A 13,662-nucleotide genomic window follows, 5' to 3' on the forward strand; every position below is an offset into this window, starting at 1 on the left:
AATCAGGAGACAGATCAGTGCTACCCATGCAAAAAAGTCATTTTCCTTGTTGTTCAAGGTTGGGGATTGTAATTTCCCTGTATGAGGTTCTCGACTACGCTGATTCCAATGGAACAATTTTCATTTTAATCTGACACCATTTTCATGGGATTTCAGGCTTTTTTCAAAATCACCATAAATTTCTTTTTGCATTAAGCTTTTACTTTTAAGACAAACGAAAATAATAGTTACCATTCCTGAATCAGTGTCAGATGGCATTTGTTTTTAAATGCATTTTTCAACTTTTGGTTACTATGGGCTGTTGTTTGCTCTTTACTAGGTTACAGCTACCACTGCAACCCTGATACTTGGGACACTCAACAAGATTTCTGGATCTCATATAATTTGTGTTAGAAAACCTACTTTTTTGTGAACTTTAGTGCTAAATTTTATCATGAGACATAAGTTTTTAGAAAATCTTATAAATAATATTGCATCTCTAGGTATTTAAGGTAAAGATGTACTATCTAAAATGAAGTAACTATAGTATACAGTTTTCCAAAGTCACACCAGGAAAAGAAGAAAGAAAGAATGAAAATATTATCTTACCTCATATGCCATCCAAGCAGATAGGTATATCTGGAATGCATTATAGATCATAAGCACAAATTTGAGATCAAAGGGCTTTCTATTCTCCATTACTCTGGGGGCAACAATTACAAAAATTATGTAGAGCATCATAACACAGATAACAGGGATTGGCGACTTGACTAGAAACCATTCTGCAACACGAGAATCTAGAACAAAATGAAGACGTTTTTCTAGAAAATTAATTTAAAAAACTTTTTCCACAAAACAAGTTTTTCAAAGAAAAGTAAAGAGATCCACTAAGCCAAAAATGAGCAGAAATAAAGTCAAATAACCTTCCAAGAGTAAAACTACCACAAATCCCATCAATAAATAAACAAAACCAAAACAAACAGAAATTACAAAAAACAACCAAGTCAAACTTAAAACAAGCAAAAATTAACATGAGTATGGCTGAAAACCCCAATGCCTTCTCAAGACAAGAACATAATTTGCACTTTTCTGAAAAAAAGACCATGAATTGTCAGTTTAATATACATGTATTGATATTTATTCCTTAAAGGTTTAATAGAAAATGTATTTTTTTTCAGTAATGTGCAAATTTATTTCTGGTCTTGGGAAGACATGGGTGTTGTCAGCCCTATTCATGGGGGCTGTATTCTTATTCCTTTTCTTTAGCTTGGTGTATGATTTTGATTATATTTTTAAGAAAGCAGTGGCAAATACCCTTCAGACCAACAGTGTAAATAATTGCTTCTCAGACAATACTTTCTTTACTAGATACAGGGTTACTATATGCAAGGTACAATACCACAGATGAAAGAAACAATTATCTTCCAGACAATCTTTTGGTAAAATTCTAAATCAAAGGTTTGCTGTCTTGGAAAATACCTAAGACTGAACATTGAATTGCAAGGAGATATGCTCAGGACTTTGTCTTCAGGGGGTTTCTAATTTCTCAGGAGACAATTTATGAGAATATATTAATGGGGAAACAAATGTTCTCAAAATAATGACCTATGACACACCAGAAAATGGTAATATGCCAAATTTCAGATAAAATTATATTGCTGCTTCCAAGAAAAAATATACATACATATTTACAATTAATGATGAATAAATTTAGGGTTCTTTAATGTTAATTTGCTAGCTAAAAAATGAACATACAATTCAATTTGCATTTCAATACTCTTTCAGAATATACTAATTGCTATCATTACAAAAACATCTCAGCCCCTGCTCCTTCTAAGGTTATAAAATGTAGCCCTAGAGTATTTAGCAAGTTATATAGTTCAAGTTTAGCATTTTTGTTTAATTTTTTTTCTTTATTTTGTATTATAAACCAACTAGTAGAGAAATATATCTGCAAAAAAGTCATGCACACTCAAAATCAGCAAATTTTTTTTCTGCAGACTAAGGCTATATATAGCCCCATTAGGGGAAGGGCAGGAATATATTTATGAGCAAGCAATTAGTATATCTGGAAAGAACATTGAAAGAAACATGAAAAGGTAAGCTTTGCAAACAACTTTGCCATCTTTTAGATTGTTACAGTCTTAGATGAGGGATTCTTGCCATCTTGAAAAGTAGTTAAGTTATGGAAATGAAGCTTTTGGGAATGAATCTAGGGCCTAAAAAAAGAAAATATTTTAAATAAGCATTTTCACTATCTTAGAAAAGGGTTGAGATAGGTGAGTGAAACATTAAAGAGTCAGTTCAGGGCCTAAATTTGTCCTGGTAAGATCTCTTGAAGAATCTAACTCTACCCTCTTCATCTAGTATACTGACCTTTGTGGTATTAAAGCGAAACTTTCAGACACAAATTGACTTTATAAATGAGGCCTGAAAAAAGCATGTCGATCCTCATAACTTTGCAAAATATTAATTTACAAAGTTTCAAAAAATTTTAAAAACAGATCTTAAAATTAAAAACATGAAATTAATAATACCTAGTTGGGTTAAAATCCAACTAATATCATTGAAATTATATTTTCAAACCCAGGAGTCAATGAAAAGTAGACTCAGAACAAAATCAATGATTTTTTTGCAAAGTTAAAGCAGGTGCAGATATCTTCTATGCAAATTTTTAGGTGTGTGTGTGTAACTAAACACTAAGAAACTGAACCCCCTGTGCAACTGAACCCCAATGCAACTAAATCCCATTTAACTGAGCTCCCATACAACTGAAACCTTGTGCAACTGAACCACTGTGATCAGTTTTCAGTATTCTACAAATATGAGGCAATACCATTGAGTAAAACACAAGTTAGAATCTTTAAATGTTCAACATTGTTGGAATTGTTTGTTTCTTAATGTCATTATATAAAAAATCCTGTCAAGATGATTCATAAAAAAGCTATGTTTTCTAGTCACAAAAACAAATAAAATTGGACATAGCAGACTACTAAAAGCCAAATTTATTTCTCCTTCTTTTTATGCCTGTTTATGTTTTATGTCTCTGCCCTGTCACTGTTGGAAATTACCCCCCCCCCCCCAAGAAAAATACCCAACACCATCTATCCTATGGCTGGTTGGTTTCCAGTCACTTTTGACTTATAAAAAAAAGAACTAGAGGAAATGGCAGTCCCCCTCATGTGTGGAACAAATTCTGCTCATTTTCGGGTTTAATGTTACTCTTTAATCTTATAATAACAATGTAGACCAGAAATATTCCAAGAAATCAAGACAGATCAAATAATAATTTCACAATTTTTTGAAGGCTTTTGTCCCCCCACACCAAAAGTCCTGGATACAGCCATGTAGATTTTATATTTATTTCTACCTCTACCCTCTCCTTGTCTCTCCCTTAGAACTTCATATATGTTCATCTGAAGGCTCATTGAGAGTTGCAATGTTTTGGTATTAAAATACACTCTTTGAGGCATATCCCTCCCTCCCTAACTACAAAACAATCACAGAACCCCATTATAGAGGCTTAATGCCATTATATGCAAATGTTTGGAATTGCAAAACAACAGGGAATTTACATAAGACATTGAAATTTGTCTAGACCCTAAAAATATTTTGGAGAGTTTGGGAGGGACAAAGATGCCTCAAAGGTACATTTTAATACCAAAACATCCCAACTCTCATTGAGCCTTCTGATAAATAAAGAATTAGTTCTAATAAAGAGACAAGAGGAGGGAGGAGATAGAAATTGAGGTATAATCCCCAGGGCTAGATTCAAGACTTTTGTTTAGAGGGTTATTTTCTCTGGGGGAGGGGGAAAAACATATCAAAAATGTGAAATTGATATTTAATCCCTCTTGATTTCAGGCGACATTTCTTGTCTCTGCTGTTATCATAGGCAGCACAATAGTGCTGCCTAAGTAAAGAGTCATGTGGGCACAATGTATTATTTATTTGTCTTTTTTCTTAGACCAGAGCACTACATATTGATGGAAATGTTATAGAAACTTCAAAAAGGACTAGTTTGATTGAAAATTGAAAGGGCTAGTGCCCTTTCAATAGTTGAAAGTAATGGAGGGCAACTAAACCCCCTCCCATGCTCATCATTTCCCCAAACACATCCAATCAAAATTTTGAGATAGCCATTTTATTCAGCACAGTTAAAAGGTATGGAAATTATGTCTTTGAGGATGACAACCCCCCCCCCCCCAAAGCCTTCAGGATATGGGTTGTAAGTTATGCCCTAGGGGCATGTAAGGTTTTTATAGAAAGGGTGATTGTATAAGCTTAGCAGTGGGGTTATTAGATTGGTAATCAAAAGTTTTAGTGTGCTTTTTAAGATTCAAAGAGATTGGAGGGCAGCTACCCCCCCCCACATGTCATATCTTCCCAAAATTCACCCAATAGAAATTTTGAGATGGCCATTCTTTTTTGTAGAAACTTCAAAAAGGGCTCATTTGATTGGAAATTAAAAAAGCTAGAACCTTTTTGATTATCAAAAGTGATTGGAGGACAACTAACCCCCCTCCCCTAATCACCGTTTCCCTAAACACATCCAATCAAAATTTTGAGATAGCCATTTTGTTAAGAGTAGTTGAAAGGTTTGGAAATTACATCTTTAAGGGTGACAACCCAAACAACTGACAATTTACCCTCCCCCCCCTTCTTCTGATGGACACATGTGCAGCCTAAATAACGTATGTTTTTATTGATTGATCTGTTGTAAAACCAGGTACTCTGTGTGGACTTGAATATATACAGTTTAGCTTAGGTGATTTTGCTGAATATTGGATTAAAAAAAAAAACTAGGGCATGTTAAAGGAATAAAAATATGAATAATAATAGAAGGAAACATAATAATCTGATTAATGTAAATATGCTACATAGCCTACGCTAAAGTCACAATTTAATTGTTGTTGTTTTGTTTTTTTGTTAGCTTTCTATATAAAATAGGGGTAAATGAGACCATTAGGAAGAGGTTCTGGGGATGAGTTGTCAAGAATGCAAACAAAACCATAAAAATGAGCAAAAAAATCAACAATCTAAAAAATGTCTATATTTTAGTTCAAGCATGTCTCTTTCTGGAGAGCTGCTATTTTTCACCTTTACCTCAATAACTGACATAGGCATAAGATTGACATATACTTGAACCTTTTTTTTTGGCATTTTCCAAATATAATAATCAATTCACTTGTAAATGCCCCCTCCTGCTTAATGGTTCCATATAGAGCCCAAGGAAGATATAAACACTAAAACAATGAAGTTCTTACTTTATAACACCCATCATTTTTATACTACCTTACCCTAAATCACACTTGCTAGCAAAATGGACAAATCCAGCATATGCCAGTCAGTGATGATAGTGACTAATCAGATTATCATGCTTCTAACTTACACTTTCTGAAATAATTTCAAATAATATTTTGGTAAGTTAATTTAACCTATTCATTAGGCTAAATCATACACAGAGACAAATTACCAAGTGAGAAGATAACTGACATAGTATAGGAGCTAGAATGTATGACTGCATTAATGTAATGAGGAAATACTTTGTTAGGGTTATTTATGGGACCATACATGGGCAGGAGTGCATTTACAAGTGAAATAGGCTAATTAGTAGCCTAGGCTATATATTGAAATTATGCCTAGTAAATTTTCAAAGAACATTTGAAAAAGAATCAATGGATATGTTCAACTAGCCTCTATGTCAGTTATGGAATCAGTGAAATTCTAGTTTAGCTACTTTTTGTTATCTTGGAAAGCAGTTAGGTTAGGAAAATAAAACTTTCAGTAATGAATCCAGGGCCTGAAACATAGCCTACTCTGGGATGGTATTGCCAATCTTCCATGTTAACCCTCTTCTGACTTCTCAGTCTTAGAAATTTTCCTACTTGACATGTCTATAACTATTGAAGTCTGACAAAACAATATTTTACCTAAATTTTCAGTTATCAGTTTCGTTTTCTCTTGTTCTAGTTGTGAAAATGCAATTCATGTTTTTTAAGTAGAATTTTAAGCCATATCAATGGATTTTTTCTAAATCTAGGAAATATATTTGCAGATCTTTGAAACTTCATAAATTGGGATTGAACAAAAAGGTGATGCTGAAAACAGTTTTCCTGTATTTTGTTTAAGCAGAAGATCTGTTTTGCAAGATTTTATGGTAAAAATTCTACTTTAGCTACTTTTGGCTATCTAAGAAAGGGATGAGGTTAGGAAAATGAAACTTTCAGGGATGGGTGTCTACAAGTCAAAGTATAGGTTTAAATTTGGAACCAGTACTGGTCATAAGGAGACATCTTAAGAAAACAATTCTTACTTTATGATATGTATAATGATCCTAGTTAACATACTATCCAAGGGGAGAGCCTTTATCCTGACTTCTTTCCTCTTTTTCCAGCTTAAAAAAAAATTATGAAAAAGCCATGCTTCTGACAAAACTTTTTTTATGTTTTGAAATTTGTGCAATAATTTTTTTTTATAGATGGCATTCATCCTGGTCATTCTTAGTTTTGTTTTAATACGCTTCTATGAAATTTATGAATTTCTAAGAACCTATACATTCGAGGAGTACATGCCACAACACGTCTAATATACAAACAACTACCCTAAATTGTACTCTGAATCTAAATGCAACCGAACAAACTTTACTTCAGCCCATAAATAAATCCAAATCAGGGTACATACTTGCACATCATGGGGGTGGGGTAAAATTCATTTGTGATGCAAATGATGGTTATATTTATATTCAGAATATAATTTTGGGTATAAATTTGCAAATTAGGGGGTAGGGGTTTATACTCTGTTAATATATAGGTTCTACAAAATTCATGAATTTCTTATAACTGCTAAACCTATTTAAGAATGGCAAAGAAGAACACCATCTATAAAAAAAAATTTGTAGGTACATATTTCAAAACATAGAAAATGTTTTGTCAGAAGCATGGTTTTTTCATATTTTTTTTTTTTTAAGTTAGAAAAAGAAGGGAAAAAGAGGAAAGAACTGAGGATAAAGGTTCTCCCCTTGTATAATATGTTAACTAGGACCATTATAAATTTACATACCAAAGTATGTCATGGGAAGGCATTTTGAAGTACCTACCTCCACTCAGGGGCAGATCCAGGATTTTTTTTTAGGGGAGGGGCAAAATAGGTTGATCTAATAAATTTACATTAGGAGCAAATTTGCATTCATTAAGCAAATTACACTACTTTAGACTATGTTAGGGGGGCATGCCCCCTGGATCTGCTACTGCCTCCACTCCTTCTCTCTCTAGAGGGTCCTGCAAGTTTACCTTAACAACATTTTACTGTAATTTTCAGTTATCAGTTCCTTTTTCTCTGGCTTTAGTTCTGAAAATGCAATTCCTGTTATTTGGGTAGAATTTTAAGCCATATCAATGTTTTTTGTCAAAATTCAGGAAATGTAGGCTATTTGCATATCTTTAAAACCTTATAAATTGGGTTTGAGCAAAGTTGTAAAACTGAAAAAAAAAATTGTTGTGTTTCATTTAACCAGAAGATCTATTTTGCAAGGTTTGACTTTTATAACACAGATTTTTAAAGGTCATCAAAGGTCAGGCCCCTCTAGAGGGAGAAAGAGTGGAGGTAGGTACTTCAAAATACCTTCCTGGGACATACTTTGGTAAATATTTTGCAGTTCATATTATTGACTTGCAAATAAAGTAAACATACCACTTGATGCCTTTTTGATAAATTTTTCACAAATCATATTATTGACTTACAAATAAAGTAAACATACTACTTGATGCCTTTTTTATGCTCTTTCCAAATATGAATATAATAATCATTATTCTCAGAAATGAATTTTACCCCCAACCCTATATACCAATTCAGGGTATATATTTGCACATTATGGGTGGGGGGTAAAGTTTAAATTTACCTCCCATTTACATCAGAAATAAAATTTGTCACTCCCCCCCTAATGTGCAAATATATACCCTGAATTGGTATATATAGGGGTGGGGGTAAAATTCATTTTAGACAAAAACTATATTTGAAAAGAGCATAGAAAAAAGGCATTGAGTGGTATGTTTACTTTATTTGTAAGTCAATGATTTGCAAAAAATTTACCACCTTTTTTATGCTCTTTCCAAATATAATAATCATTTTTGTCACAAATGAATTTTACCTGCACCTCTATACAGGGTGTCCCGAAACTCATTTTATTGGGGGGGGGGTTATCTTTGTAAATTTAATGCATTGCTACCTGATTTATGCCAAATTTTTTGCAGAAATGGTAAAATTCTACTTGAACTAATTTTGGCTATCTTGGAAAGGGGGCAGGTTATGAAACTAAGATTTCCAGGGGTGGGTATTTAAATTAAAGTTTGACCAGTGAAGTTGTTTGGAGGAACCTCATTCCACTCTTCCTACCTCTAAAGGATCATGAAATTTGCCAAGATGACTGGTCTATAGCTATTAAAATTTTGATAAAACAGTAATTTACCCTAATTTTCAGTTATCAGTTTCTTTTCCTCTAGGTTTTGTTCTGTAAATGCAATTTCAGTTATTTGAGCAGAATTTTAAGACACATAGGCTAAATAGTTTATTTCCAAAATTTAGGAAATGTATTTGCATATCTTTAAAACCTTATAAATTGAAATTCAGCAATGTTTTTAAGCTGGAAACCATTTTGTTGTACTTTATTTAAGCAGAACATCTATTTTTCAAGGGTTCACTTATATAACTCATATATTTTTAGAGGTCATCAAAGATCAGGATCCACTAGAGGGAGAAGGAGTAGAGGTGGGTACTTCAAAATATCTTCCCAGGACATACTTTAGTCTGTAGAACCATCCATGAAAGTTTCATTTTCTTAACCTAACCTCTTTCCAAGATAGTCAAAAGTAGCTAAAGTAGAATTTTACCCAATTATCAATTATTTGTAAGTCAATAATAGGCTATGAACAACAAAATAATTATCCTTTAGCCTGTAGACCCATCCCTCAGAGTTTCATTTTCCTAACCTAACCCCTTTCCAAGATAGAAAAAATTAGCTAAACTAGAATTTTACAATGAAATCTTATAGGTTATATACTAACCAGAACTAGTAATTGCTTAGCACAGGCTACTTCCTTCAGAAGATGCCAACCACTAAATATTTGTCAAACACCATCGTCTAGATTTTCACGTTATATCGAATTTGCCTTTAAAAATAAACGAAGAAATATTAGCAATTCAACATAATTACCTCCAGATTCAATAATATTCTTAATAAAATCCATGCTGCCCGGTCTGAATTTGAAAATTCCGCGGTGTTACTTCATTTCTTCTTAAAGAAGCATTGCAGATAGTGCTGCCACTCGGAGCAATTGGAATTTACTACTTTTGGGGGGAAAAATTTACTAGATTGGCTTCCGTTTTACAAGATGTTACCAAAAAAGTGCGCGTGTCGCGGCTTTCGCCGCGACACGCGCATTGGCATGAGAAACCTAGTAAATACTTTTTATCTTCAAAATAAAAACAAAACTAAAAGTAGCTAGTGCGCATTTTTTCTGCTTGTGCGACATCCTAATTTGATTTCTTTTGGTCATTCGGCTTATTTGCCTTCAAATATGTAGGAAATATGTTCCCAGTTATTCATTAAGTCCAAACAGTTTCTTCCAGCCTGGAATGTTCTAGTACTTTAAGGGTAAAAGATGATGAGCCTCCCTTCTGTGACTTTTCTTGTCCCCACTGGCCCCTCCTTTGGCATTAAAGATCAAAATTTCTGAATATTAAATTTTCCAAAATAGTCGAAAGATCCCATGAACATGCTTCCGGGGATGACGATAACGGTGGCCGGCGTTTAAACCCACGGAAAATACCCCCCCCCCCCCGGAAAATAAGGCTTTCCAAATTTGAGATTTTTATTTGAGTTTTTTTTTCATTTTCCGTAGGGGGAAGTAATTTTGGCACTTGTGTATTTTACGCCACTCACTCAAGTTTACGCTTTGTAGAACTCGAGAAAAAACTAGTTTCTTCGTTAGTTTCTTTCAGCTTAGCACGAAACAAGACAAATCCAAGTGACAAAATAGATGAGAAATATATAATTTGGGCTATATATATGCTTATAAGGGGAGGGGGGGTAAAGAGTGTGGACAGTTTGAAGTCAGGAAACAATTCTTACTTCATAATATACAGAAGAATTGTACCTAACACGTTTTGCATGCAGGCCCGCTTTACTTTACCAATCCCCCTAATAAGTAAATATGTAGCCCAATTTTTTTGAAAAGTAATGATGAAACCGGTTTGTACTCGAGTTTTACACATAGAGTGAGTGGCGTATAATACACGAGTACCGGAATTTTCCATGGAGAGAGCCGGATTTCCCGGTATTTTTTAAAAGTGATTCAAGCAGAAAACGTGTTATCACCGGTGAAAAAATGTTAATTCTAAGAGAAATTTGATAGTGTTAGGCAAAGGATTGTTAGTATTAAGGAAAAGTTGATACTCCGAAGAAAAATTTTTTTAGTGCTAAGGAAAGCTTGCTATTTCTGGCAGAAAACTTGTTACCATAACGAAAAAAATGTTACTTCTAAGAAAAATTTGTTATCTTTGACTGAAAACTTGTAACTTCTAAAATATAACTTGTTATCATTTACGAAAAATTTTTACTTTAAGGAGAAATTTGTTATCATTGATGGAAAGGTTGGTGCTATTAGAAAGAAATTATTACTATTAAGAAAATACCTGTTACTTCTAAAAGAAATTTGAGTGTGTTAAGTAAAAGTTTGTTAGCATTAAGGAAAAAGCGGTTACTTTGATGAGAAAATTTGTTAGTTTTAAGGAAAACTTGCTACTTCTGACAGAAAACTTGTTATCATAAACGAAAAAATTGTTACTTCTATGACAATTTTGGTATCTTTGACAATTTCTACTTCTACTTCTTCAGAAAAAACCTTCTACTTCTAACAGAAAAGTTGTTATCCTTGACAAAAATTGTTACTTTTATGAGAAATTTGTTATCTTTGACGGAAAAGTTGGTGCTGTTAGAAAAATTTGTTACTGTTAAGAAAAACTTGTTAGTTCTGAGAGAAAAGTTGTCATCATTAATTTAAAATTGTTACTTCTCACTAATGATCTAACTACCATAATCAAAAAATTAAAAATTCCCATCTGATAAGCCCAGATCTCAATTCAAAAAACAGATTTCAAAAGTGTTGAATTTCACGCCAAAGGTCTTGAGCAGTTTGTCGTGTTTTAGGACCACAGAATAAATCTCATAGGAAGAGTGAGACAACAGTCAACCGCCTCCGGTAATTGTTCCCCAAAAAATGCTTTCAGATGATAGGGCAAGAAAAAATTACTAGATTTTGGCAAATATTTACTAGATATGACCCCCATTTTACTAGATTTACAAGGTGGATGTGCTTTTTACAAGATCTAGTAAAATTTTACAATGAGTGGCAACGTTGATCGCAGCTGACGCAGCGCAGTACAGTCTTTTTACCACTTTTCTTTTCAAACAATCTGTAAAACCTTGGTGATTTTTGGTAGAAAATCGGAAGATGGCTCTCAAGACTGAGTAAAATTTTCAGTAAAAGTAAAACAAGAATCATTTTATTTTGTATTATGTTTTTGGAGGTTTTTGAGCAATTTGAGTATAAAGAACAATATTCTACAAGTTCAGAGAGCAGATCTAGAGGAGCCAGATGTGGCTATGGAAAGAAAAACGGGATTTTATCGATTAATCTTGTCTAACTTGAGAAAGGGAAGCAACTAGAAGCTCGAAAATATCATGAAATACATTTGATGTTAAAACTAAGTGTAGTCGTATTTCATTCAGACTTTAAAATTGTTTAATTAAGACATTTTTTTCATCAACCCCTACTCTCTTCTAACCCTTTCAGGCTCCACACGAAAACCCGCTAAGATCAAGACGATGACTGAAAATTCGGACACCAGGCCTTAACCATTGAGTCTGAGTTAAGTGGGTAAACTTTTTTTTACCACCATCCCCAAACAGTTATTTACAAATGATAAAGGGAAAACACAAAGTCACAGCTCATTAATATTCATATAACTGTAAAAAAAAATATATAAAATAACCACAACTTTCAAATATATATACTGCATTACGTTTATTAAAGCAAAGGAATATTTGAATTCATTTTGGCCATACATCTCCCACCGCTGTTTAATACGGCTGAAAAACGGTTTAAGACTAATTTTCGAAAGGCAGTAAGAACGCACTCCCTGCCATTTCATTATTATGGTAAGACTCGAAGTAACAAAATGACAAAAACGAAGGGCTTAAATGGAAAGGGAAAACGGCGTTTTGCTCTGAAAAATAAACAAGAAAGACTATACTTACTGTTTAAGCCTATCTGCTCAAGTTATTCCTGGTTCCGAATGGAACTCATACTTCTCTGCTGAATTCTCCACACCAGATGCCACCCTAAAGTCCGAATATGAAGACAAGCTTGATAAATTTCTGTCTAGTTGTGTAACCGAAAATTTTATTATTTTGGTTGATTCTGTTCTGCAAGTAATCCGATACCTAAAATGTAAGTAATCTTCTGGCATCGATAAAATGAGCGCTGTTCACATTCTGCATGGAAGCAAGCTGCTGGTAAACCATATTGCTCTTTTGATGCAGATATTTGTTACCCAAGGAGTTGTACCTTCTTCTTTCTCAATCGGAGATCGCACTCCAATTCCATAGAAAGGTAAACTCATCACCCAGTGCCCCACTTTCCAACTTGTAGCGGTGGCTACTAAATTCTGTGAGGTTTTTGAACTTTTATTCATTGGCTATCTCAACCTGAAATGCTATGTCCTATCTTAACCATTTGGATTTCAGCCGCGTCTCTGTTGTGCTCACGCTTTGTCGGTTGTCACGAACGCATTGATCGATGCTGTTGCATCAGGTGAGACTCTCGTGTTGGCCGGGCATGATGTTCGTAAAGCGTTCGACTCGCTCATTCACGCCGCTATGCTACTCCATGCAGCAAAACGTTGAGTGAGCCTTTTATATATCAGAGTCCTTCGAGACATGTATTATCGTCTTAAAGATCGCCTAATACTTCACCCAGTAGCTAAAGTTGACGACTCTCAAGTCTGCGCACCAATCCCTAATATTTTTGTCAATGTCGAAACAGATACCCGTCAAGGCGCTGTTTCTTCCCCTTCACTCTTCAATAATGGAGTTTTATGATGCAACGCTACAATCTGAGTATGCAAAACTAGGTCTTCAGTTCAATGCTGAAAAGTCCGAAGTTGTATTCTTCAACTAGAAGCAAATGTCGCCTAGGGATATTCCTCTCGGAAATAGTAGGATTAAGTCAGGAGGTCATATCATCTACCTTGGTCTTCCCATTGGTTCGTCAATAATGCACATGCGACAACTATTAATTGCTCATATTAAACGTACAGTTGGGTTATCATATGCTTCTTTTGTAACTAATGAGTTACACTTCAAACGCCGTATTCTCTCGAAACTTTTTAACTCTGTCGCTCTACCACATTATCTGTACATATCTCCGTTTTGGAAATTGCTCACAAATTCTGACAAGTCAAAAATTCATTCAGTTTTCCTCCGGTTCTCAAAATATCTTTTATGTTTTCCCTCTTGGACCCGAAATTCTTATCTAATTAGAAAGTTTAGCATTTCTAACCCTATTATAGCTGTGGAAAAACAAATTCGTGCTTATAATCCACGTTTAACAAAGTTGAACCATC

At 34.1% G+C, this 13,662-nt stretch overlaps 1 protein-coding gene across 1 annotated transcript in view; it reads right to left on the reverse strand.

The window, feature by feature from the left end:
* LOC148946992 (very long chain fatty acid elongase 7-like) overlaps positions 1 to 9,287 on the reverse strand; it is a 30,113-nt gene extending 20,826 nt beyond the window's left edge. The window contains exons 1-2 of the mRNA XM_089096480.1: positions 9,191 to 9,287; positions 589 to 776 (exon numbers count right to left, since the gene is read on the reverse strand). Coding sequence (XP_088952606.1) covers positions 589 to 776; positions 9,191 to 9,224 — 222 coding nt within the window. The 5' untranslated portion in view covers positions 9,225 to 9,287. The remainder of the gene's footprint in view (positions 1 to 588; positions 777 to 9,190) is intronic.
* Between the last annotated feature and the right edge of the window lie 4,375 nt (positions 9,288 to 13,662).

This window comes from Artemia sp. Qi Xiang Cuo, chromosome 11, assembly GCF_049724085.1.
Source record: "Artemia sp. Qi Xiang Cuo chromosome 11, ASM4972408v1, whole genome shotgun sequence".
NCBI classification, from domain to species: domain Eukaryota; kingdom Metazoa; phylum Arthropoda; class Branchiopoda; order Anostraca; family Artemiidae; genus Artemia; species Artemia sp. Qi Xiang Cuo.